At 40.4% G+C, this 27,620-nt stretch overlaps 1 protein-coding gene and 2 long non-coding RNA genes across 3 annotated transcripts in view; 1 reads left to right on the top strand and 2 right to left on the bottom strand.

Annotated features, from left to right (window-relative positions):
* The window catches only part of LOC106955881 (uncharacterized), a 9,780-nt gene extending 8,805 nt beyond the window's left edge, over positions 1-975 (bottom strand). Inside the window, exon 1 of the long non-coding RNA XR_001426668.1 lies at positions 3-975. This is a non-coding gene — a long non-coding RNA (uncharacterized LOC106955881). The remainder of the gene's footprint in view (positions 1-2) is intronic.
* The window catches only part of LOC106955879 (protein tyrosine phosphatase non-receptor type 14), a 49,632-nt gene that overhangs the window by 18,451 nt on the left and 3,561 nt on the right, over positions 1-27,620 (bottom strand). The window contains exons 2-12 of the mRNA XM_015046311.1: positions 16,105-16,513; positions 14,065-14,240; positions 5,675-5,772; positions 4,533-4,600; positions 4,093-4,163; positions 3,349-3,436; positions 3,157-3,245; positions 2,880-2,967; positions 2,622-2,704; positions 1,383-1,443; positions 982-1,048 (exon numbers count right to left, since the gene is read on the bottom strand). Of these exons, the coding sequence (XP_014901797.1) occupies positions 982-1,048; positions 1,383-1,443; positions 2,622-2,704; positions 2,880-2,967; positions 3,157-3,245; positions 3,349-3,436; positions 4,093-4,163; positions 4,533-4,600; positions 5,675-5,772; positions 14,065-14,240; positions 16,105-16,278 (1,063 nt within the window). The 5' untranslated portion in view covers positions 16,279-16,513. The remainder of the gene's footprint in view (positions 1-981; positions 1,049-1,382; positions 1,444-2,621; positions 2,705-2,879; positions 2,968-3,156; positions 3,246-3,348; positions 3,437-4,092; positions 4,164-4,532; positions 4,601-5,674; positions 5,773-14,064; positions 14,241-16,104; positions 16,514-27,620) is intronic.
* LOC106955880 (uncharacterized) lies at positions 6,101-27,547 on the top strand. The gene is made up of 3 exons (XR_001426667.1): positions 6,101-9,059; positions 12,753-12,758; positions 27,537-27,547. It is a non-coding gene; the product is annotated as an uncharacterized LOC106955880 (long non-coding RNA).

Below are 27,620 nucleotides of genomic sequence, written 5' to 3'. Positions count from 1 at the left end.
ACCTAAATAGTACCAGTGTTCACATGCTAGATATGCTGATAGAGAGACAGGAGACTCACAGGCGAAGAGCTGGCTTTTAACAATGTGATGTTAAGAATAAATTTAGTTAAACATTTAGCACAGTTTTATAATTAGGCATTACAAATATGACCAAACGCATATTGTGGCAAGAAATAGCCTTTAAATCTCAAAGCTGTAGTTCTATACATATTTTGAAAGTCATAGTGCTTATAGGGTAGATATAATCCGATAGGCCAATAAGCAAAAACACTGGTGTGCAAGTCCAGGCGTTTTTTTTAAAACCTCACCCCAACATGTTGTCCCTGATTCTACTAAACACATAGAAATTGAGTATGTAAAGTTCAGAATTTAAAAAGAAAAGGCAGCTTAAAATTTCACCAACAATATCTACCAGAAGAGTCTAGTCTAATTTAATAAAAACAAATGAAACAAGTAGGAGCTAAATGGTGTCAGCTAAATGTCAACAGTATCATTTTATTTGAAAGCAAAGCAGACACACAATCTTGGTCTGCACAAAGAAACTTTAGAGTGATGCTTGAGATCAGCCAGCGGAAAGATCCCACACCCACGTACAGTCTCACACCCTGAATGATTTTCCACTCCGTTTTTATTGTCAGCCCAACGTGAGTAAAGCAATTTGGATTATAAGGCAGACTGACTGTGCGAGCGAGTCGATGAAAGCGCGTAGCACGCATGAGGTCACCGCTCTGCCCCTCTCCCATCAACAGCAACAAAAAAAAAAAAAGTTGGGCTTCTAATTGGCTGGGAGACTGTTAAAATACAAAAACGGGCTGTGAGTCACACGCCTGATGGGAAAGACACAATTAGCCAAACTTGAAATGTTTGAGTTATTGTCGGGGAGGCAAATAAATCTTGAGGCGGGCTGCGGTCTAAGTGGTAAAATAAAGGCAGTGAAACTTGCTCTAAATATGTCTACGCGAGAATGTGTCTCACAATTACCTTGAGAGCTCTGCATGTCCTGATAATGCTCGTGCACGGACTGGAAGTTGCAGGACTGGGGCCGGGGCTGAACAGAGAGATGCGTTTAAATACAAATAAGTGACAGCATAAAAAATAAGGAAGCGAGCGAATGTGACAGATTTAGACGTAAAATCATCTTCTGTGACAATTTTAGCCGAGCCATTGTCTGGTCTGCTGGGAAGAGGAAGCAGAAATTACTGCCGTCTTTGTCTCACTGGGAGCAACACCCTTAATAACTTTTAAGACCAACCCACATTCAAGCCGAGGCTGGAAGAGCCACGGCTTACTGTGCATCCCTTTTCTAAATAAACTATTTCATTCTCTCTCTTCTCACTTATAAACAGTCATTAATTAGCAATAAATGGAAATTACTGGTATACCAGAGACAGGCGATGAGTCCATGTGGGTCTCCTTCTGATCGGCGCAGGAGAGTGAGTGGGCCTGCACAGAAAACCAACAACATAAATGATGATTCAACAAGAAAACAGAGCAATGAACTCTATTACAATAAGAAGAAAAATAATAATATTAAAGCGTTTTGTAAACACCTCTGTAAAATCAATTTATTAACAACACTGCAATATAAAGTGCTGGAAACTTTTATTGGCATCCATGGTAAGAAAATGTAAAAAAAATAAAAATAAAAATTCACACTGAAAATTTTAGACAAAATTTCTTTCTACGCTTTTTCGAACTGGATATGGAAATTTTGTTTTTTTGTTCAACACTTATGATTTTTTTGTTGTTGTTGTTGTTTTCTTCTTAATTCTTAATATTTAATTTTTTTTTCTCTGACATTTTACTTGTTTGTAATAAATAAACATTTCATTTCAAAAACACTCATTTTTTTCCCCACTATTTCTGTTGATTTAATTTTGGTTGACATTTCTAGCAGAGGCCACCAGAAGGTGCTTGAAGAATTCAAGGCACCAAGAACTTTAGCAAGTTCCTCGGGGCCCGTAGAGCCACGGACCTTCCACCGTACTTAAGAACTTTCCTACGTTGTTCATTACTTGTGCCAAAGAACACGTCGTTCTCATCTGACCGAAGAACGACATTCCAGCTCATCCCAGTAAAGCTTTAGGAAACTCCATGTTAACATTTCTGAAGGTAGAACATGAACTGTCACCCCAAATCAGCCAGCAGGCATGATAAAAACAGCATTTAATGGTTGTTATGGAAACGTTTTGTTGCAGTTTCCTAACAGCGAGTTTTAGTGATTTATTTCTACCTCCTTGCTCACTGTGTACAGTCATAAGATAAATATGGGCCTTGGCCAGCCTGTTAGCCAGAAATATTGGCTTATGCATCATGTTCTACCCCACGAAAACTTAAAGTGATTAATTACTAATTCGAATTTCCTTGGATTTTCCCCCAGCTGGATAACTTTACCCAAAGTAAACAATGGGTTTTTCCACATGTCTCACTGTGAGATTATGTCACTGCAATAAAAGGTTAATTCATTTTAAGGATTTATAGAGATCTTTAACAGAGCCAGCAAAAAAATAAATAAATAAAAAATGTAGTTGGCACCGTACTACATTTAGCCATTACATAACCTTAAAAAAGGTTCCTGCGCTCGGTTCTACAATGGCCTTTTGCTCGGCCTCGAGACTTACTCTGTGCAGATTTTGTTTTGTTTGTAGAATTTGTGTCTGGCCGTGAAAAGACGAGCAATGTACTTGGCCATTTCCATATCCTCCTGCAGATACACACACACATGCACACACAGGAAGGACAAACACTTTAAAGAACATCAACCAACACAGCACTTATTGGAAATCACCCACCCCCCCACATCTGCAGATGTAACCTTCCACCTCCTAGGATGTGTTTTGTGTATGAATACCAAGAGCACCTGCAGACACAACACTCACCATGTGAAAATTGATGGTGTCGTCTCTGCTCGTTATCTCCACTGTGATGGCTGACTTGTTGTGTGCTATGGTACCGATGTCCTTCCACCTGTTGCACGCGTGGAAGTACATCCAAAAGAAGGAATGGCGAAAGAAAGGGAAACACATTTTTTACCACTTGGATTTTGTGCATTTAAACCAGCAGCATGGCTTTCTGAAAGACGGGTTCTGAATCGGTGCAAAATATGCAAAAAAAAATTTTTTTTTTAAATAAAAGAAAAAAGGGGAGGACACTAACTTGTGGAGCATGATGGATCTGCCATTTCTGTGTTTGACGAACACTCCAACAAAAGACATGCCAATGAAAATGTCGTTTGTGTAGTTGTCCTGCAGGAAAAAGAAGAAATTTGATATGATAAGAACACAGTCAAGAATTACTTCTAATAAAGTTTTTTTTTTTTTTTCTACATATGTTTGGTTTTATAGCCACCTTTGCAGGAAAACTCTCCTGGCCAAAACCGTCCAGTTTTTCCACCTCTTTGATGTACAAAAGTTCTGCTTCAGCTGGTGGCCTCCCGCTTTATGGTAGAAACAAAGCATAAGACAGAACCGTCCCTGTTTTTAGGTCAGGCTTTTACAGTCACTAATCTTCAGAATAAATGTCATTCATTTCCAGTCTTTTCTGAGGGGTGAATTGATCAAACATCAATTAACATAAATGCATTTCACCCAACATCGTAATTATACGTGTGGCTCAGATACATAAATACATATTGTAGTTGGATGATAGTCACTCACTGCATATTGGATCAATTTGATCATCAGAAATGGTAAAACTAATTTAACCTGACTGATTTCCAGGCACACACCCCATACTTAAAGCAGAGCCAATAAATTTACAATAGCACTGAGTCAAAGTCAATCCAGATGCTTAGCATGCTCTTTTATTTTTGCAAAACAAGACATGATGGTTGTTTGTGATTTCTGCCCGGTTGGAACATGCAACTCTGTCAGAGTTTCAAACTGGAAGCTGTTGCTCTTCCACTTGCAGTAGAGAAGATATACAATAAGTTTTAGCCTTTGTTGTTTATTATCTAAGTCGAACATTTTGGGTTATATGGATGAAACTTTGGCACACCTAGCACAGTGACCCCAAAAATGTCCCAAAGCATTGAACTGCATGTAAATCTCTAACCGGAACTGTTAATACAGATTAAAATGTGGAAATGTGTACCAGTGACTCTTATGCTCCTCAGCAACTTTCTTAGTCCACTCCTCCAGCACTTCATCCCCATTGGGCCAGTTCTACAAGGAAAAAACAAAGGCAAACAAAACAGCAAATTAGACAAAAAAAAGCAAAACTAAATATCAGCCACGTAGAGCGTTAGATGGTGAAGATCAGAAAAATCATAAAACTACTCAAAAAAGAAGATACCAGTGCAAAATGCCTGTGAAGATTCAACAACAATGTTTGTAGCTGCATTAATAAAAAGCATCTAGTTCTCATATGATTTCAATAACACCACCCACTTCAGTCGCAATCTAGCCTGTCAATCAACTGTGCAGGGGAGTTAACAGCACACAAGAATGCATGCCCTCAGGCAACGCATGCATGACAAGAACAAGGCATGCGATTCTTAGCTGAGCAGTAGTAGTAGCAGTTTGAGGACTCACCACTGGGAAGAGCACATACTCTCTGAGGAAGTCCTGAGATGGGAAGTGGGTGAAGTCTCCAAAGTCAGCTTCAAATCAGAGACAAGCAATGAGAATAATTTAGAGCAAAGCAACACATTTAATATATAAAACTTAATTTACGTTTACCACACCTTTACAGGCTAGTGTGGCAAAACATCCATGGCATAAAGTAAGAGCCTTCTTTTATACAAGGCAGTTGTATAAAAGTGCTGGAACAGAAATTGTGACTTTCTCATTTGAGATGAGACCTTCAGGTGATTTGTGTTTCATATGAAGTCCTAAATTTACAGCAAATAAAGAAGAAACACTCCTTCAAAAAAAAAAAAAAAAAAGTTGATCATAACAGTTTAAGAAAGTATCACATTTGATGTACAAAAGACTTATTATCACCTTGAAAAGAAGTGGGTCTAAGCTAGTTCGGCTTGTTTTTATTTTTTAGAATCCCTATTTCGACCTCATCAAGATCAAACAATTAGACACCGCTACAAAATATTTAGTCTTCATTGCATAATAACTCTGTAGTTTTTTTTTCTGTTTAAAAGCTTATTTTTGTGGATGTTCATAAACAACAATTCAGTGCAAGGTATGCTAATAATTTGTAATAACACATTTATGTTAACTGTTTTGATAAAAATGAACCATTCAACAATTTTGTATTGTACTTGTATTTACTGTAAAAGATAACAAAAATGTGTGTCCAACACATTATCAAAGCCCCGGGCAGCAAAATATCTCCATGACCTGCTCGTTCCTTAGATAGCGCTTATACTGAGCACTAAGTGCTGCCTGTTGGACAAAAGGAGGCCAAGTGGAGGATCTTGCTCCTTACAGATAAGAGTTTTCCTGATGCTATAACGCTAACCTTGGAGCTGCTGATAAGCTAACACTCTGTTTACATTCCCCCCTGGGACACAGACTGCATCCAGGAACAAGCCAGAGAGCACTAAAAGGGCATATTTGTGTGTGCATGTGTTAGGATTGATACCATAGGAACTCAAGTGGACTGGATTCCCCTCGTGGTATGCAGCCATATAAGGTAGGAGAGTCAAGACGACCCGAGCAACAATGAGTTTGCACTATCTTTCTAGGAATTTATTCACATGATTTTTTTTTTTTTTTACCTTGTACTGCTAGTCCAGCTAATCTTATCCCCCGCTCCACAGTGCACTGCAGATGTCCGTCAAGCACCTCCTTCTTCACTTGCAGATAATACTGATACCTACAGAGAAAAGAGAGCAAATAAAAAAAATTAAAAAAAAACATCTGATCAAACCTTCATTATGACTCTGAGGCTGAAAATTAATGTGGTTAATGTATAATAACTGGTGTGCAGAATTATATGTTATACGTCCAAATGTTTTTGGCTACGTAAAATGGATGAGTAGGGAAAGACAAAAAAAAAGAAGAAGCTTAAAAAAAAATTTTTACAGCCATTTAACAAATGCCAAATGTCATATTTTAACCTTTTAGGCCACCAGCTTAAAATATAACTTTCAATTTAATAAAAAAAAAATTTATAAAAATAAAAAATCACTCCTTTTGACAGATTATTTTTCACCAATCCAACCAAAACAGCTTTTAAAAAAATTGGCTAGATTACAGTAAATTCACTACGAAACTTACTATAAAGTGTGAGTAAAAGTAAATTTCTTAAAATCATGAACTGTCAAAAACAGGTAAGAAAAAGTCTCATTCACAGCCCATAAGTGAATACTAATATTACGAGCTACTATCTACGTTCCATTTGGGATTAGTGAAGTATTCTTGACTAAAGACATTCTAAATAGTACTTGAGAAATTTGACTCTTATTTTGAAAACAGAAGAAGTATTTTGTGAGTTGATGAATGACATCATATGACCATTAACATATTTCGGACAGTTTTTATGGTAGCAGATTAAAAAAAAAACAGTGATAGTGTATGGCAGACTGTATAAGGGTAATATTTACGGATTGTGTGAGTGCAGGACAATGATTAGCTACTTCACAATTATGTCGTGAAGTAGCTACGGTGTGGATATACTACACTGAGCTGTGAGCAGGGTTTTCTAATAGCACAGTTGCAGATTTATGAAACTTTTATTCCATTTGCCAAACATAAAGAGAATAATTGTATTGTTTTTTTTTTCTGCACAAAGTCAAGCTAAAATTATTCAAAACTAAAGCCACATCAAATCAAAGTTCTGCAACGGTTACAAATTTTTTAAAAACACAGCATGTGAATTGTAGACAATTCCCTCTATTTGTGTAAACTAACAAACCCAACTTCTTTACGCCACTGATGTAGGTTGATGATGTAGGTTATGCTACTTTCAACCGGGCAAGTCCTCGTTAATAAATGTTTAGTTTGCCAAAGCCTGTTTGTTTAAACCGGAAGCGCTATGAAGTTAATGAACAGCAGCCTTGGAATCGGTAGTAGCTTTAAAAGAAAAAAAACTGCGGGTAAAATAAATCCGAGTAGGTGGGTGGTGACTTATTAACTCTCAGAAACCCTCCAGACTTTGTTGGGAGTTAATGTTAGATTTTTCACCAAGCCGCAGTCTCTGAACACCAACCTATAAAAGTCCCATGCTGGAAACTCTGATGGCTTGAAGCGCGACACATTTATCCACAGAATCAGAACGGAGTTGTGTTTTACTGATGGAAGGATTGCAAACATGCGGACAGCACACACACACAGAAGACGTATTCTTCTGTTTCTGGTCGGTGCGACAGAAAGTGTGCGTCAAGACTATTCTGGCTCTCCTGAACAAAGCCAAAGAGGCCTGCTGCAGAAGTGAGTCAGTGTTTGAAATACCACTGACTCATTTTTGACTCTAGTGGAATGCCAAGTGGAAGCTAAACTAAATGATTTTGTAGCTCTGTAATTGTTCGTGGAACACAGAGCATGTTGAGCTGAGACAAATCTTTAGCACAACGCGAGAGAGGAAACTTGAAGTTGCTCTCTAAGGCAAACTATGACAGGTTTCACTGTGGTTTTGGACGGCGGTGGTTTCATCAAGTGTAAACCAATAAAATGACAGAGCTCGGACTGCTAAAGCCACGCTCTGCTATCAGAAAATGTGGTGAAATTCATCATAAGAAAGAGAGAGAGAGAGGGAAAAAGAGCCCCTAAGGGCTGGAATAAATAAAACTCCTAAAGCTCCAAGCTGCTTTCTGTCCACTTTTAGCCACCATCCTGCTGGAGGTTTGTGTTTTGAAGAATGAAAGTGGCCACACAGGAGGACAGGAAGGACCGTTGGGGCGACCCGGCTCAGCTGCGTGAAAACTCCCACAGTGTTTCCCATTGTGCTGTCATGGCACACAGGCTGCGTCTTCCTGATGTGGGCTGTGAGCCACCTTCTCCGACACATGGTCAGACACAAGTTAATACACAGAGAGCGACCAAGGTGATTTAGAAACCACACAGTCGCATGTTTGGTCACTCCCTCACATGACCAAAAATACACGAAATCCAGGATTTTTTTTTTTTTTTTAATTTGTAAAACTTTTCATTTCCCACCTCGCATCGCTCAGAGTTCATAAACTGTCACATCCTCTCTGCTGTTTCTTTGTGTTTCTTTTCTTTTTCAAGCTCCTCTAGGCATACTCACAGACCTATAATCTGACCCCGCCCTCCTCCCCTCACCCTGTCATTACACCCCGTTGGCTAAGATGCCATTCTGTTCCCGTGGCAACCCTCTAATTAAGCCAACCCCAACCACAGAGGAGGCTGGAGCAAACGGAGGGGGGCGGGGCCTGATGTGGTCAGGAAGGGGGAGGAGCCTTTCAGAACACAAAACCTTTCCAACGATTGTGGATTTTGTTTTTCAAAACCCCTCCATGTTTTCCCTGCAGTCTCGGTGCGGCGCTCGGAGGACGTTAAAGTCGGCAGCGGTCGGTTCTTTTCTGAGGTTGGATGGGAAACAACATGATAGTGTTTACTCATGGTTGAGGCCAGATGAATTAGATGACAAGCTATTGAAATAGCTGTGAAAGTAAAGATGTGGTCAAAAAACAACAAAAAAACAACAACGGTTCCAAATGGAGCGTCCAAAGGAAAAAAAAAAAAAGAGTGCTATCACCTTTTTACCAGAAGGTAAAAATTAAGATTGTTATCTCAGATCATTTTATAATCTAAAGAAACAATTATAATTGACAGAGGCAGTCATTGAGGTGACAGTCAAAAAAAAAAAAAAAATCCTAAACACAAATTCAGCCATTAGTGAAGGTTAGAACTGATCACACCAAAGTCTTAAGCTCTTTGAAAGACTAAAAACTTGGCCTGAACTTGCCACTCAAAGACTTTGAACTTGACCGGGACTTGGGAAAAACTACTAGTTCCTTTAGCCCCTCTTCAAATAGACAAGACAATAGAACATGTCAGGAAATGGCAACAAGAAAACAGCAACTCCCTTTGAACGCGACTACAGCTCAAAAATTAAGTAGTTTAAGCAACTGGAAGCACTTAAACTTGAGCTCTTTTTACAGCATAATGGAAAACAATAATGATCTTGGGGTTAAAACTGTGAATAGCATAACAACGTCCCAGGTTTCCTGGAGAAACCTTTTCTGCTCTGCCATTCGACAGATAAATCTGTGGAGTTTGGAAGGCGTTGTTGGGACTTTAATTGGAACTTTGTGCTCTGGACAGATGAGAAGGCTGAACCTTTTGGCAACACTCTAGGTCAGCCTGTCATAAAGGAAAGGATAAATATGTGGGGGGAAAAAAGCACGTCATGCCCACTGCTAAGAATAGATCAGGATGCTCTGGGCCTGAACACCTTCAAAATGCCAGGAATTTAAAAAAAAATAAATAATCTGCTTGTGAGAAAACAACCCAAAACATATGGCCAAAATCAACACAGGCTAAATCTAGTTTCTTTTACATACGTCTACTGGTACATGATGGGCAAAAAGCGATGGGTTATTGGATTCTTCAGGGGGATCGTGTTGTGGCAAAATATTTTAACCCCTCACTATTTCAAACAAAGGACCAACAACCCACTAAAAAAACTCGAAGCAGACACCTAAATTTGATTCAGTCTAGGAGCAGAATGGCACAAAGAGAATCGTCTGACAATTGAGGAGTAAACTCATACGGGTCATTAGTATTTGCCTAAATGGCCCAAACACACGCAGAAACATTACTGCACACGCTCGTTCACATGGAAGTCCCTTTTGGAATCTCAAACAGGTATGTCAGAATGACTTCATGCTGCTTTAACAGCTGGTGAATCTACACACTTATACATGAGGTAGAGCTTTCCCTCTTGGAGTTTCTTCCTCAAAGCAGAATATTCTGCTGGACGTCCAGGCGCAGTAGCAGGCACAAAGAGCCTTTTATACACCCACGCATGTCCAAGCCCCGCTAGTAAAAGACATGCAACCAGATGTCCGAGTGGCTTGGACAACAATCCTGTAAGCATGTGTGCATGCAAGACTGGATGTCAGTATGTGTGTACATATGGTTGAGATCCCCCGGAACGTCCCCCCGCCCCGCTCCTTCACTCCCTCCACCTCTGCATGGGTATCACCCTCAGCACCCCTCAGCCCTGTGAGGGTTTGTGTGGGTGGCAGGAGAATTTCACTTTGAAATGTGTTGAATCAGCAAGAGGCGCAACAGAGTACAGCTGCTGCTTGTGTGTGTGTGCGCGTGTAACCGTGTGTGCGTGTGTTGGTGAAAACTAGCTGAACAAAGCTTCAATTTCAAGGCTGCTGCTGATGGTGGCCTCGGGGGCCACTGGGGCCAGCTGGCCTCGCTCCGGTCAACAACTCTCGTTTACGGTCTTCACTCTCTGTGAGACGTTTTTCCTCCCCTTCACATGGGGGAACAGAAGGTTTGGACCACACACTGGCTGCGACCCGCTCTCTGAAAGAGATCTTCTGAGAAAAGACCCTCAACATATCTAATTGCAAACCTGGTCGTAAAATGTGTCGGAGTATTAAGGAATAAAGCTGTTAATCTTTCGACAGAGGAGAACTGATTTTCTATTACAACAAAAGTTCTGGTATTTGTTTTATTGTAGCCTGAAGCCAGGATAAATAGAATTTTTTTTTTGGTTGTTTTTTTTTTACTTTTTGTATGTGCCAGACACAAAAAAATGCTCCGGACAGGGATACTGATTGTGTCGGCAGAAACAACAGAGGTGACCAAATATTAAACTACAGCATCACTGAAATCAGGAAATAGCTTTCCTCTTCTTTCAAACAAAATAGTTGCTATAAACCAACTGGCTCCTTTCCTGTAATCTAAATTTGCTTCTATAAGGTTTTCGATTCTTTGAACACTTCTTCACGTCTTCAGTGAGTTCTTGTATTTCAGGCCCTTAAAACTGAACACCGGATCAATGTGGAGCGGATATTCATTTGAAAGACGATTTGCTTCCTGACAACGAGCAAAAAAAAAAAAAAAAAAAAACACAATAACACTAAACTAAAAGCTCCCACGTACTCCGACATGCCTTGCGTATTCTGCGAGCCACTCAGACTCTGCACACTCTGTCTACGGATAGCTGAGATTTCATAATCAATTGTGCTGACTGCCTACATTTCTTGTGACAAATTCCTTCACTTTCCATAATATGAATGGATAATACCAAAATTTGAGCACCTTGCCATTGACACCTGTCAATGTGGCATAAAAGTGGCAGTCAACGCTTGACCTTATCAGTTTGGTGTCTTATACAAAACAGTTTCATGTGGACACCATTTCTCACTGAGCAGTTTGCTGTATGACACTGTGTAAAAAATCTTTTTTTTTTTTCTTAACTTTTGCCAATGGACCTGTGTCTCATCATATTCATACCCCAGTGAAGCAAGAAGTAGTGGATTAATAATTAAAGGTTCCTAGAAATGTTCCCTGCTTAAACAGTAAAATATAAACTGAAAACTTGCATCAGTTAAATTTTCAGTCTTGGAACAGATAGAGATGTACGCAGTTGTGACACCAGTGATTTTCTTAACTATTCAAAGACTTTTATCTAAGAAAATAAATGTTCTCAGATTTTTTTTCTCATTTAAATTAGACTAGAGGCAACGTAAAACTTGTTTGTTTGAATGAGTTTTCAACATCTTTACCAGGAGTGACAGTAATTGTTGAGGTGGGCGTAAATCTATTTTTAAAAACACATCGAAATACTCATCCAATCAGCTTGCATGGTGGAAATGAATGTTTGAAAAAAGTAGAAATGATGAAGGTTGCAAAAACAAAACGGTATGACCGGGATTGTTACCTTTCCTGCTTGAGCTGTTGCTTTTCGACCAGTGCAAATATAAAGTACCTTTTTGTTGTTAACTACAAACTACCGGGAGAGTAAAGATTATTGTTAGGACAACATGGCAGAAATCCAGTTTGCTAATTAAAAAAAAAAAAACAAAGAATGGAAGAAAAATACAAAATAATGTATTCGAAGTGAACTGTAAACTAACTGTAAACCAACATTCTGTTAAACTACAGCTACACGCAGGCAGCACAGAATTCAAGTTCATGTTTAAAAAAAAAAAGCGTGCAGAGATTTAAACAGTGCTGTGGTTCATTTGTGCAGCTGCATGGAGACAGGAAGAGAGTGAGATCCAGTTTCAGGTTACATATCAGTCAAATCCTGCACTTCAAAGACCTGACCACATCAAAACAAGTCACATTACACTCAGCAAATTTACACAAACTCAACGCTTTGCTTTTTTAAAGCAAAATGGTTTTGATTTTTTTTTTTTTCCTGTGTGTGATTCACTATTAAAGTTTAAAGAATGTTTTTTCTGTTTTGTCAGCGGTTATTTAATAAAGTAGACCATAAATCCCGAAAAACACGAGAACATACAATTCTCACCGTCTAAAGCCAAAATTTACAGCCAAACTTGTACTCTCTCTGTCTCCACTTGTGCCTGTGTCACTCATTTAGCTAAAAGTCTACCCTCCCCTTTCCCTGAACCAGGTATCTATTTCAGGGAATTTGCAATTTAAAGTCAATCTTCAAATTGCAAGCTATCTGAAAGAATTGCACTTTTAGAGAAGACGGTGTTCGGTCTCGTGAATTCTGCAAAAACAAAATCTGCAGATGCATAAAAACAGGTTAATTGCTCTAAAACTTTTTCAAATTTCTTGAAAATGGTTATCATTCTCAATTTTAAACTCCCAGGGAGCATGTACGATCTTACGCTGCGCTGCATTATAGCTAACGCCTCTGACAGGGCTGCAGCTGGCTTCTTAGGGCAGTGTGAGAGGAGTGTGTGTGTTTTTAGTAAACCAGACGTCCCCTCCCCCTTTTATCCCCGGCACTTCTGCTGTGAGGAATGTGTGGTCCGCCTCCTACGCTGGACGGCTGTGCCAGCATTCCTGACAAATAGAAGAAGAAAAAGAGGGGGGAGGAACACGAAGGACGATGAAGGGACACTGAGAAAATGACTGAGAGCTATTGGCGCTCAACGTGGGGAGTTCTGCTCTCAAAGAGAAGTAAAGGTGACACCATGTTCAGGGTTGGCAACAAAAAGAGGGTGGGCTTAAAAAAAAAGAGAGAAACTATTGTTTCCTAAATTGTCCTCAAGCCCTCATCATAACCTCCGCCAACCCCTTTAACCCCTATGCACACACATCATAAAACCCTACAGGGGATTCCTGGAATACCACCCTTTAACCCGACTAACTCCTGGTTTCTGTGTAACACGAGTGTAAACACCCGCTTTCCACTGTCTCAAGCACAAGTTGCTCAAAAACAGCTCCTTCTTCCACTGAAGCCACATCAGTTCATGTCCCATCCTGCCTTTCTAGAAAAACCGAGGTCATTCAGCGCAAGAAATGGCTAATAAACAGACACACACCTTCGAATTCTCTCTTGTGTCAAGCCGTCAAGCTGCGACCTGCCACCGACCTATCCCACATCCAGTGGGGCAGAAGCCACAAATTCATCGGCTCTCCGCGAGGAAGAGCCGCAGAGTGCGAGCCGCCGTGTGTTTTTTCTGCGTAAATCAGTCTGACGTGCCAGACTGTCCGCTGCACATTGACCCCCGCGTGCACTCTTCGCAGCTACCTAACATGTTCATTCACAACCCTGCTAACACACTCCCAGACTACACGCGGTGGCAAGAGGAAATAATGGCAATGATTGACGATGTTGAAGCTATTTTTGTTCTGTGCTCTTGCTATCGAACAGAAAATATAGCAAATTCAAAGAATAAAGCTGCTCAGTATAAGAAACACCTCATTTTATCAACTTGCTAAAATATCTATAAAAATATGTTAGCAATTATTTAAATGACTGAATAAAAAAAAAAACTATTTGTTGAATTAAAACTCAAAGAGTTACCACAGAGGATTTTAATACTTTTGCAAGAAGCTGGAAATGTGATCAGGAACACGCTGCCACATATTCCTCACACAGCTGCAGATGTTTTAACCCACAATAACAAACAACAAAATTACAAAATGTAAACTTTCAACATTTGAACCATCTGCCCCCCCATTGTACGCCAAACAGCCTCATTGAAAGTCACACTCTCTTTGCCCATAAACCAGAGATTTATTTAAGACTTCTTACCTGGTGGCTTCTTGTTCCAGACGGGAAACATTGGGAACGTAGAACATGACTCCGAAAAACAGCTGAGGCTCATTGCCAAACTTGTCCAGCTGTTTCTTGAGGGGTTTCTCGAGTTCTACCCAGCGCTGCGCTGGTGTCTGGGTCTTTCCTTGGAACCACAGTCCGAAGTAATGGGTCTGCAAACCGAAAAGAGAAAAGAATAGAAGGTCGTCAGGTGGAATAAAATGTCGTGTCTGTGAGTTAACCAACCAGCCGTCTCTTGGAGTTCACAAGAAATTACACGGGCCTTACTCGCTAAAATGTATTGTCAATACAAATACAATACAAATATTTTATCCATTTCAAGCTGGGAGAGAAATATTTTTGTTATGGGATTTAAAACCAACACTGCTGATCGAGCATTGAAAACTATAAACATTTATCCTTCATTTTACATCTACTTTGTTTTAACTCCAACAACTCATATTATTGTTCACGTCGCTTATAAAACAATCGACCTGACCCGTATTGCTAATTTTAAACTTTTTTTCCCCCACTAGCTTTAAAATAACATTTCTGCGTATCATTTACAGAGAAGCGTTGACATTTATGTATGTGTGTGTGTGTGTGTGTGTGTTGTCACCTGTTAAGTCACCGGTGCCACAGAGACATAAACACATCTGTTTCCTCTGTGTTACTTAACCTTCCTTTAATAAAATTGCTCCAGCTGGAGGCATCAGCTGCCGCATACAGTGCTCGCATAACAAAGTCACTCTTATGTATACTGACGGTAAGAGATGAAGCGACAAACCCACGCAACATCCTGAGATGAAGTGCACAAAGGAGGCAGATGGCTGCTAAAGTTGTGGTGTTACACCCCTTTATTCATAGCATCGCTGACACCTGGCAAATACTACAACACTGTGTGAGTGTGCATTATTACACCACACCTCAGAGACTCACTCAAACACACACATTCATCAGTTTCCATCATTCTTCAGGCAAACGCACATCCGCACATAGCATGATTCTGCCACTACCGTGTCGCTATACAGACGGTGCGTTCAGGGTGCCATGCCACATGTAGCGCGTCACTTTAAGTTTCATCCCCGGTCAGTCTGGCGTGTTCCTTGGTCTTTATAGTACAATTGTTAATTATTCATTTTTCTTTTTTTGTTTTTAACAGCATGATATCAGGAGGACATGTAATTGTGATACTGTTGCTGAATCCATTAATCCACAATTTCCTAAATATCTTCCTTAGCTTGCAGCATTACATTTTCAGAGTTTTAGCATTTCAGCCACTAAAGTTAAGCATTTAATGTTGGCGTCATACAGTAAAATCACTCTCTAACAAAAGATTGCATCCGAGCAGTTTCTTGCTGTAGCAACGTTGTAAATGTTTGTTTGAAGATGTCGACTGCGCAGCTCATCAAACAAACCTCTGAGTCCTAAAACATCTATAGTTATAACAAAAAAAAAATTACACAATGATAAACCAGTCATTGGATAGATTCACTAATCTGCACTGGGTTTTATTTTGGGGATTTTAAGTAAATTGGACTGAACACAAGTGAAGGTCGAACTTTCCAGGTTTCTCATCGTAAAAACGCTTAACTCCGTGTATCGAAGCACATTTCAAAAGATTTGAAAACTTCTGACACAGTATAGATGAGGAAAGCATAAAACCCAGGACAGAAACGATGAGGGTTTAAAACCGAGAACTACAGAGGAGGAGGAAGAGAGGAGCACACAAAGGCAAAGGGGAGGTTAATTGTGACGAGGTGATGAGCACCATTTCTTTCTTGCGTCCTGACAAGAGGATGGAGGTAGCCATGCTTCGTTAGAGACAAACAACAGAGACAGAGGAGGGCAAGGAGACACACGCTGGGTGTCAGGAGCAAAGTGTGACAATCACACAAGCAAAGACAATAAGCCAATACTGTCTCTAACTAATGCCACATTATGTAGGACTTCAATTAAGCCCCAGTAGATTGCACAGATTACATTTTGACCTATTATTTTGTGTTTTTATGCAGCGTCAGAAAGTAAGGCACTGACCTCCCGCAGCTCCAGCCTCTGTGCCACTGCCTCCAGACATTCCTGTCCCGTACTCTCCACCGACAGGGTGCATTCAATCACATTGTTGTCCAGCAGCCGGATTCTTGTCACAAAGTAGTTCTTGCTCAGGACGTTGTAGCGCCGTGTGCGCCGCAGCTTCAGCCCGAAGGGCATGGCGGGTCAAGGCGGGGGTCGCTCAGTCAAAGGCCAAAAGTCACCCGAGGGCAAAGCGAGTGACGGAGAGGAGAGGGAAGGCTCTATGACCTGCCCGTCGCTCTCCTCACTCTCGCGCGACGCCGGCTACACCACCGGGCAGAGAGATGCACCCAGGCAAGGCGCTGGCCCATTCCCAAAGGTGTCCAGAGAGGAGGAGAACAAGGAGAGTTAGGACGAGGAGGATGAGCAGATGCTGTAAAGACAGAGAAAACACAGAGAAAAAAAAAAAGTCAATAACGACATAGCAAAAATGCGTCACATTTTACCAAACTTCTTTGAACCTTATTATGACTCTCCGAACATAGATAGAAGGAGCAATAAGCCTTGGCTCTTATCGGTAAACAAACTTCTTATCAAAACTTCCCACATCATGGTTTCCAGTGATCCTGTCTTGTCTTCTCTCATAAAGAAACAGAACTAGCAACAGCAGCGGAAGTAGTATTACATTGAACATAAAAGCTTCACATCGATTTATCCTAAAGCTCGACACAGCTTTGCTCTCCTCAGACCAGATCAGGCAGCGACGATAGACAGAGGCAGTGGTCAGCAGCTGCAAATATCTATCCAGAACAAGTAGCTTAGTTAAATATGCCACATCGATAAGAGCGATAGAAAACTTGTTCAGGGTGCAAATGGCAGATTGGCTATGTTTCTTTACCCGGTGGCCATGTGATCCCCTTTCTAATGTCACCCTGTGTAACTGCCCATATGGCTGATATCAAAAACTAGCATTGCTCAGGATACCAACAAGCATGATGTGATGAGCACGGAGTTTGTTCACTGAATCCATAGAAATCGTTAAATGAAAAATCCCAGAACCTGGAAATTTGTGCAATTTCAGTCCTTAAAACTCTAATCAGAACCCTGCTAAGCAGGTTAGGCAGTGACCGTAGCGACTTTAAAATACTTGATTTTAATTTCTAAAGTAAATATTTGAAAGATGAAGAAAGAAATGCACGAGAGAAACTTAGCAGATGTTAAAATTCAACACACACACACAAAAAAAAAGAATCCCCTGCGAGATGGAGATGAGCAGCAGAAAGAAAGAGAGAGGAGGAGGAGTGGATGTGTTGCTTCTTGTCCCGGGTTCTGGCAATGCGCTCCTCCTAATAGTCAGCTTGGATCCCGGCCCAGATTCCTTTCTGCCCTGACGAGGGAAAACAGAGCACACCTGACACAAGCATACACCACAAGGAGGAGCAGAGTGCGAGTGGTGTGTGTGTGTGTGATGTGGCTGAGTGAGCAGGAAGGAATAAAAAAATTAAATTAAAAATAAAAATTAAAAAATCATGTACCACAGCTTGAATGAAAGCTGTCAAGAACCTAAAAAACATCCGTGTTGATTGCTTCAATGTGAGCCACACTTTGCTTCATGCTTGCTTGTTGCAACAGCAGTAACCCTTCTGGAAGCCACAGCACACCACATTCCTGATCTCTGAATCCAACTGCAGGTTGCGCACAACAAGTTATCATCTTATTTGTACACTTTTGGGAGGCGTTCATCTGCGCACACACACACGCACACACACACACACACACAGCGCGAGAAAGCCACCGATGGGTTATATTTGGTGGCTAAGCCAGCGTAGGCTTTGGGATATGTGGCCATCGTGACCCCGGCGGTCGCCTTCGCCCCCATCCGGCTCTGGCTTAAGGGAAAGTGACATCATTACAGTAAAACCTTCCCAGATCGTCTCAAAATAAAAAAAAGGTTCCCAAGAACACAAATCTGCAAAATCACTGTCGACAATTATACAGGCGTAGATAAACATACAGAGACATACTTTCACTGCAGTGTACAAACGGAGACATGCATGAACAGGGCACACCACAAACACATACAAATGATCTCTCACACACACACACCTACACACACACACACACACACACACACCAAGTTCCTCGGAGGTTAGCCGAAAGACTAGACAGGTGCTACCCTAAGCCAGTAATCAGCGGAGTGGTTTGGGTGTGTGTGGTGGGGTAATGCAGACGAAGGGACGGACAATAGCTTGGGATCGGACCAACTCCTTGATGCGAAAAATAAATAAATAAAGAGAAAGAATGTTGCTGCAAAATCCCTGCCATCGTGTTTATTTCCAAAAACAGCCCCATACGCTTAGAAATTTGCACGTTGTAATTTTGTGGTGTGGCAAAAACCGAGGGAGAAAACTGAGTGAACAGGGTTTGCTTGTATTTTTAAGGGGGAGTGAGCTTTGTCTAAATATATGTGAAACCAGTGTTCTTTTTTTTTTTTCATTTCTCTTTGTCCCCTCCGAAGTGATACGACAAAGGGCAAACCGCCTCTTTTCTCTCTCTGTGTGCTTAAACCGCCGAGACCATCCACAATTACACAGGATCTTTTCTTTTATAACAGTTTACAGATGCATTGTGGGAAGTTTTTGACCCTCATCATTACGGATAATTCAAAGTGGTCAACGGAAGTCAGTTTTCCACGGAAAGTTTCATATTTTCACAGAATTAATTAAAACTGAAGCTGGACCACTGTTCCCACAGCAACATAGAAATTGTGTTGCATTTTCCTGTCAACCTTGCAACAGATCTATATTGTATTTTTGTGTCTTTATGAGGTAAAGCACTTTGAAATGCATTGTTGCCGAAATGTGCTATACAAATAAAATTTGACTGATTGATTAATTGATTTCTTATTGGCAATGCACCATATTCTGGAAGAGACGGCCTGGCAGGTGTGCAGCATCAACTATGTAAGAGGGGGGGTTAGAATTAATGTGTCAGCAGCCAACAAAAGAAGTTATAATATGAGCTAATAAACAATGTTGATACAGGTTTCTGCCCTCAGGGATTTAACTTTTGCTGCTAACCACCTTTGTACAAAATCAGGTGTTTTTTTTTTTGTTTTTTTTCTCCCAAGAGCCACCTGATGATATCACAAACCCAAACTTGCAAAGATAAGCTCTACAACCAACCAGGTGGCATTACGCAATCAAAACAAATTATGCATAAAGTGTAATAGCATACCTGTAGGCAAGACTAAATTACTAGCCTCAAATATGATTGATTGGAAAAGGCCCCAGCAGCCATAACCGAAAAGCACTTGATTTAAAACAAACAAACAAACAAAAAAAGCAATTTATTATTCACTCCAGCATCTGCTCAGAACCAGAGCCGCTGATTTATCTCTGCTGTTGGCGCAGGGCAGCCCCATTCAGTCCCACACAATAGTGGGAACAAAACAGCACTTTGTCACCTACCGCCAAATCCATTAGACGAAGGCCACAGAGAGCCGAGGAGGCAAGTGTAGCGTGCGTAACTCAATCAATCTGATCTCTGTCACTCTGCTATGTCTCAAATACCAACACCGTCTCATCCCGCCCTCCGCTCCCCCCCTTCGCCCCTGGTCACACATGAGCGCTGTAGCAAAACAAATGGCCAGAGAGCTTCACAGCTCATAACTACACTTCCTCTGGCGCACTCTTTTTACAGTTTGAAGCCAAACTAGACCTGGATCGAATGCCGGGACTGCGTATCAGGCAGTGTTTAGAGGATGTGGCTTAAGAAGGGTCGGGTCGGTTATGCAGATTGAGGTTGTTTTTTTGTTTTTTTACCTCAAAAATGAAACACTTCCCAAAAAAAACCCTCTGATTTCCTGACACCTCAGCCAATTAGACTTTATATTTATCTCAAATTTAAACTTTATCAAAAGTTTTTTCATGTCATGTCTGGTAAATGAACAAGACGTTCCTCTGAACGAAGGTGAAACAATTAGCGCTAACCTTTGCAGGCAGATTTAGTCGACGTTCTCAAACCACTGTAAAAACATTGTTAAAGCCTAGGTTGTGTCATTTTAAGAACACATTCTATTAAGGTGCTCTGGCAAAACCATTTGTCAGTGCGGTTGCAGGTTATCTAGTGAAGAAGAGTTTTTTGCCAGCATCAGTGAGGTGCTGATGCTGGACGCTGGAGATTAAATCAGAAGAGGCGCAGAAGGTGCAGAGAGCCATTTGGAAGGAAGCTATATTTTCTACAAAATATCGAACATGATTTTGGTTCATTCAGGCTGCAAAATACTGGCGAGACCAAGGCATTCAGCAGATAACAGGAAGGATAAAGAGAGTATAGCACAGGTGCTCTTTTATCTTTGCAAGCATTCAACCTCTGCATGTCGTGGAACATGTCAGATTTGGAAATGCTTGGAGCCTTTTAATAACCTTGGCTTTTATAACATGTTAGCTCCATAATCATTTTCTCTTTGTGTCAGTACAGTAAAAAAAAAACTCGCTCTACAGCAATTGCTCCTACATCCACTGTTTGATTTGATCTCTTCACCCAATAAAAAAAAGAAAAAACACAATTTACGACCGCTTACAGCAACAAGGCAAGAAAAAACATGTTTAATGATATTATTTTAGCTTATTTTATTGTAGCCCTTAAAGAAAACATTCAAATAAACCAAAATCAGTATCAGCAAGCGTAAGTGTGACAGCTTCGGAGATGCATGCCAGTGTGTGCACACACAGTTATAAAGACAGAAGTATGCACTCTACCACGTGTTGTCCACAGACACATATATCCCTACAGTCTGGGACATGCAAGCATGAGCAGCTGCAAACAGATGGTGGAGCCAGGCGACCAGACAGTGTGCTTCTAACAAGCGCATCTGCTTTCTCACTTTGCAGTCCTTTTTCTCCACACCCCCCCTCCCCCAAACCCTCCTGCCCCGCAACCCCTTTCTGCAGCTCTGACTCTGGGACAAAGACTCACACACACACACACACACACAGAACATTCTCTCTGCTACGTGAGAACGCAGGGATAGTGACGAACACACAGAGTACAGCGTTCACACAGAGGTGAAGTCCAGACAGTTGGAGGGAGCCATGTCGGCAGCTTTATGCAAAATGCACACGCAGTCCAGATTCCCACCGATACGAGTTCATTTCACAGACTTATCCTTAAAATATAAGTTTGTTCAGAAGAAGAAAAAAAAAAAGAAAAAAAAAAAGAAAACTCCACCACACACACAACTTCAATCAAATCCTGTTTCGAAACTGCTTTTACTGAGGTTAACTGTAAGATGATACTCTGTACCAGCCACAAATTCATACTAAGTGTCCTGAAATCTCTACTGAGAGACTTGAACTCGGTGAATATATGTATTGGAAATAAAAGTTACGATTTCAATCATTTAGATTTATGTTTACTGTGCAAATACAGAGCAAAGATTAGCATTCTCACTAAGTTAGCTATCCACCCCCCTCTTACTGAATAATCTATCAAGAAGAACTTAAAGGCCTTAGGATTCTTTTTATTTCATGGAACAAAAAAAGAACAAATCAGTTTTTTCCTAATTTCTCCAAGGGCAATCAACAACAACCACAACAAACTAATCTTTCTGCTTCAGCAGCACTTGCAGTTTCCTCACAAATAAAGGTTATTTTTTGTTATTTACACTGACTTCTCACCTATAGCGGGCCTCTTGCAATTTTTGGGTGTGCATTGCTAACCACTGCTGCATTCCAGTTGTCTAAGAAGTCTCTGCAATGAGGATGTCATCACACCTGAGGTCAGAAAAACCAAGGGAATTTGCTAATTGCTTTGTTGCAAACGACTACCAGCAGCACAAGCCCATAAATCATCTTTCTCTCCATTGTATTTATAGACTGAAGCAATGCTCATAAGTAAAGATTCAACAGTGCTACATGCGACACTGGTTTGACAAACCATAAGAAGAGCAAACAAACAGTTTGTTCCTGCAACGTCGCCTAAGTTTCGTGCACACGGCAGCCACAACGAATGTTGAACGTAAAGTTGTGTTGAGGAACCGTCAACCTTACATGTTCGAATCACGACTTGCTGGGTATTCTGGTTAAGTTTGCTGACTTTGAACTTGAAAATTGTGAATACATAGCGAAAAATGAGGTGGTAATATATCACTGATGTCTGTGATGTATTCCACACCTGCTATGACAACAACCAACACTGTGAGAAGTAAGGAGAGAACAATGATATGATGAGGTTACATCTAAAGCTCACGTCATGCCTGAAAAGCAGGAAACGTGCCACACGCTTGCTTGTAGGCACATCTGGGATTGAACTGCTGCAAACTGGCTGTTTTAGAGTAGTTCAGAGCAGGTGCGGCTGAAAATTGCACATGCAGCAGTATTAATGACTGGTGCTAATTTATTCTCATTGAAAAACGGTCAACTTTAACTTTTCCAAAATGCTTTTCTAATTAACTACTTCCTGGAAGGCTATGTGGAACAAAACGCCTTGTGCAGCATGTTAGGAGTTATTAACTGAGAAAAAACAACATTTTCCTCTGTAAGTGACTCGTATATTTGCACAGCAAACATGATAAACTGCTCCTTAGCACAAAAGGTGCAAATAACTCATGAATGGAATAAGAGCATACACTGCGAAAAAAGAAATTTGGAAGCGTTTTTTTTTTTTGTTTTGTTTTTTAAACTATTAGTAAATAAGTCCGAAGTTATTCAAGATTTAGATTCAAACTTCCTGTCAACAACTGAGAAGATTGTTTCTGATAGGAAAAGAGAAAGGCATCTCTAAAAAGAAAATAAAACAGTGCAAAGAATTATAAATTAAAAATACCTGTTTTTATTTACAATTTCTAAAAAAAAATGCTTTCACAAAAATTACTTGAGCTCTTTTAAATAATCTGGGAGAATAATTTATTGGCATTACAGCAATCAAACTCTTCTTCTGAATGCCGACCAGCTATTTGAATGTTTCCACTGGCCTTTTGATGATTTTATTTTGAAAGGTGTCATTACCTTCAAGTTACTACTCACCTCCTTCTTAAGAAAACATGCAATGTGAGAGATTGTCAGGATAACCAAATTACTGTATAATAAAACAATTAAAACAAATTAATTTCTTTCTGCTCGTCTTTCTCACACTCCGACAATCTACTGATTTGTTGCAAATAAACTCAGTAGTCGTGTTTTATCACCTATTTACCTTATAAAACCTTTCGAGTTTGAACTAACCAAGCGTCACCTGAATGCATGGTAATTAAAGACTGAGCCAATACGTATTGCAGTCCAAGCAGTTGTGTATTGCATAAAGGAATATTGCAGTAATACTAAACTGGTGATATGTTTAAGACTCCTCCCTAGACTCTCCATCTGACTCGAGTTAGAACTCTGGTTGGACCACTACAAAGTCATAAGGTATGCTCCGGTCAGAAGAAACATGCTGGTCAAATATGCTTTCTAGTTTTAAAAAAACAATGTTTGGTTGCAAACATAAAGAAATGTTGTGAATGTTTTAAAGCCTTTCCACAGCATAGATTCTCTTTAAGCCTGTAACTTTTAAGCCATAGCAGCAACTCATCCATATTTATACCATTCAGAGGTTAAAATATATTTCTTTCCCACACAAATCGACACGGAAACGTCAATCGCATTGTGCTATTTGAAGGCCACTTGCTTCTGCTTACATTGAACTAGAACAACATTCAAACTTTATTCTGGCCATGAGATATTTGTCTATTATTCAATATTTCTGAATTTGAATATCTGTAATGTTTTTGTTTTTTTATTATTATTATTTGTTTTTATAAAATTACAGGGCTTTGGTCAGAAATTACTTTTAAACTCCTTTTTTTTCTTTTTTTTTTTACATTTCTGTCGGTTTTAACTCTAGGCCAAAGTAAAAACAAAAAAACTTGCAATCTAAATTCAACAGAAACTCAAATGGATTTTTATAAGTATATAATCAAACTCTATATTTGGCATACTGAATTCATATTCCAACCACAAGATGCGTGACGGTGACACAATTTTGTCAGGAAGTCGAACAAGTAATGGTAAGAGGTTTCGACAGGCACAGGGAGAGTAGAACCAGGATAAATGCCAGAAACTGATTTTCCAAACTAGGATCGTACAATTACAATAAGGGCAGGAGATAAAACAAGAGTGGGTGGCGTGTAAATGTAAAGCATCAGTGATTCCCAGCACCTTGGTGGGAAAAGTAAAAGCGTTTCGATAAGCTGGAAGCAGACAGGATGTAACAGTGGCCTTATCGTGTTGGTGCAGTTGGTGAGGAGAGCAGAGAGTAAACATGGAGCGTCACACAGATAGGAGCAGAGACCTCGGACCATCAGCATGGCAGTCATCAGGCCCGCCGCTGCCAAACCACGGTGCTCCTCACATTTTCCATCCCCACCGCCCCGCGCCCCCTCCTAGGAACCGCACTCACCCGACTTTACTCCCAACACACAGCAAGTTCTTACAATATCCTCAGGCACCAGCTCTGAATTTAAAGGTCTGTGAAGGCAGCAGGTTTGCTACCGTCTACAATCCGGCTACACTACGCTGACTACAAAGGCCAGAAAAAAAAAATGAAATAAATCACACTCTTTCCTAAACAAGAGATCAAATGGAAAAATGCCTCTTGCTTGATGCTTGAACGCCCATAAAATACCACGTGATGGGCCCCGTCCTGGTCGTGAGTGGAGGACGGGGCCCAGCAGCTGTGACTGACAACTCGCACAAAACACCTGGTGGAGTGTGGGAGATTTGGGCAGGCCGCTGCACGCTCTCAGCCATGTTGTTGTTCGCCAGGCTGCACGACGGCACACAACTTACAGAGCGGCAACAAAGGCGTCCCTGTGTGACACACCACTCCAAGCATCTAATTAAAATCAGCCTGCATTCTGCCACCTTGCATTATTACGCAGACGGCAAGTCAGAGGCTTACACACATGGCATTGATCATTTGGGGCTTTAAAATGATGCAAATACAATTTTTTTTTAAAATTGGCATTAATAATTAGACATCCTCAAAAGATAATGAAAAAGAACAACAAAATGCGGTCTTTAGATGTCCGAGGCATCATTTTTCAATGCAAGAGAAGCACCCACCCAGCTACCCTCAAGGATGGAGTTGAAGCAATTCCATAAGCCTGATGTTAGCCAGCTTTATTTATACAAAAAGAAAATCAGTTCCGATGTGTGTTTGGGATTGCTGTCCCACTGGAACACTCAACTGTGTCCAAATTTCAAATATCAGACCCAATATGTCATCGCAAATAAAACAAAATAGGTCAACATACTTTAGAATGACCAGGGAGCCACCAAGCCTATCTACACCTGGAAGATGGTGGGACAACATCGCCGTTGTCCAGATTGAAATGATTCAGCATCAAAGTGAGCTGCAGCTGTGTTGACCAAGAAGGAAGGCCCTTTTCCCAAATGGGAAACCTTCAAGCATGAGTCAAACATGAAGGTATACCACATACACAAGCCAAATCCCTTACGGAGACCGGTTCTATGGTCAGACAAGCCGCGATGACGAGAGAAATGTTCGTAAGACAGAGTCAAGAGTATATTGGACTAACTGCAAAGCACGGAGGTGGTAATGTTATGCTGAATTTTTCATCTACTGCCAGTGGTACCCGCAAAGTTGATGGAAAACCAAAGGAGGACAACCCCAAAGTGCTTCACCTTCAGCATAGATGAAATAGACACAATGATCACATACAGTTGGAATGAATAAAAGCAAGCTAACATTTTTAACTCTGTTGGAAAATCACACAGGCAGATTCAAAGTTTCGCACATCCCCAACTGATCCTCATTATCAACAAAGGAGTCAAGTTTACTTTATTATTCAAATTGGTTCAAATGTTTTCCAATTTGATTGATTGTATTGATTTGCTGAAGGACATCAGAATATTAGTGGTGTGCGTATACATTTAATTATATGCACCTTGTGCACCAATATGTTTGTTGCCCAAGAAACCTGGTTTATGTTTTGGTTGTATTAAAAGCAAATACTTATTAACCAGTTTAAACTCTATTTTAAACTACATAAAAAGTCACTTATGTTCAGATTTAAGTTAAAATAATTGTGAGGTCTTATGTAGCAGCTTGTGCATTGAGTCACTTCAGTTGTAAAAGGCTGGAATTGATAGATTGTTTTTGTAATTCAAATAGTTCCCTCAAAGATGACGGAAAAAGATACAATGCTGCGTAGCTAAGGTGTAAAGTGGATGTGGGTGGCATAAAGTAAACTAGGTCAATAATTGTGTATGAAACTCTGATCATTTGTCTTTTAGCCGGAGACTTTTCACAGAATTCAAATTTTCTTCATAAAAATCAGGTATTACATGTTTATATATTTTTTTTTCTTTTTTTCTTTTTTTTTTTGGGCTCACATTTGAAAAGTGTAAAAATAACAACAATGACCAGAGCAGCCTATTTTCATTTTTCCCGCTCTCTTTTCCTGTGGTGGGCTGCAGTGTGCAGCACTTGACCAAAATTACAGGTGTGTTTTCCCCTATATAGTAATCAAATGGCCTTTAGACTCAAATGACCACTGGCAGTGCAAACAATAGCCACTTTTCTCTCTGAATGCAAGCACACATTATGTGGTAAACACCTATTATAGTCTTACCAGGCTGACCTTCAACAAAAACATGCCTCTGGGACTCCACAAATATCTGTAACTTTCCTTTCTTACAACCTGACAAAAATACCTCTAAAACAGGAAGCATGGGTGAAGGCTACAGCTCTAATAAGTCCCGGTGCTTTAAATTCCCCACCAGGGTGTACTCCCAAGTCACTTGCACCATGTAATTTACACAGCAGGCCTCTGAGCTTTTAAAGATAGCCAGATGTGTGTGCGTGCGTGCGTGCGTGTGTGTGTGTGTGTAGCCGACGCCTGCAGCAACTATGTTCTCCGTTACAGAGCTCTCTGCTGCTTGCAGTCCACAATGTTGCGTGTCCGAACACATCCTTCTTCACGCAAACTCTGCTTGCACAGTGTGAGGGTGTTTGCATCAGATAGGGCAAACCCCAGACAAGCTCACGTGAACGGTTCCACGCATTGTTGATCACATGCGTGGACTGAAAGAATTAATCCAGGTGTTTGACATTGGATCCACACTGAATCCTGACAAATTCAACAGTGAAGCCTTCAAGTTCTCCCAAGCGTAATTGATCATGTCCTTCACTCGAGCCGTCCTGATTACAAAAATATCTGATTTCTACAGTCAAATTAAGCACAAACTTGATTTCCTTTGAAAAGTTCAGAGTTTTAATGCAGTATTTTTACGCGAAGATCTGATTGCAAAAGGGGAGTGAAGAGGTCTTTTGGCATAGAAATATTTCAGATTTGCTCCGAGCCAAAGCCATTTGGCCTACATGATGTACAGTTTGGGCAAGTCTGAGTTTTCCCAAACTATTGCTTTAACTTTTTAAGAGCAGAGAAGCAGTTTTCCCAAGTAAAAAAAAAAAAAAAAAAAAAAAAAAAAATCCCCTTTATTTTTTTCCGCAGAACTCCGTTTTTTTCCACTATT

Source organism: Poecilia latipinna, unplaced genomic scaffold (assembly GCF_001443285.1).
Source record: "Poecilia latipinna isolate Pla-1442-1.1 unplaced genomic scaffold, P_latipinna-1.0 Scaffold772, whole genome shotgun sequence".
Lineage (NCBI taxonomy): Eukaryota > Metazoa > Chordata > Actinopteri > Cyprinodontiformes > Poeciliidae > Poecilia > Poecilia latipinna.
Note: the sequence above shows the minus strand (reverse complement) of the source record. Positions and strands in the feature narration are given on the sequence as shown.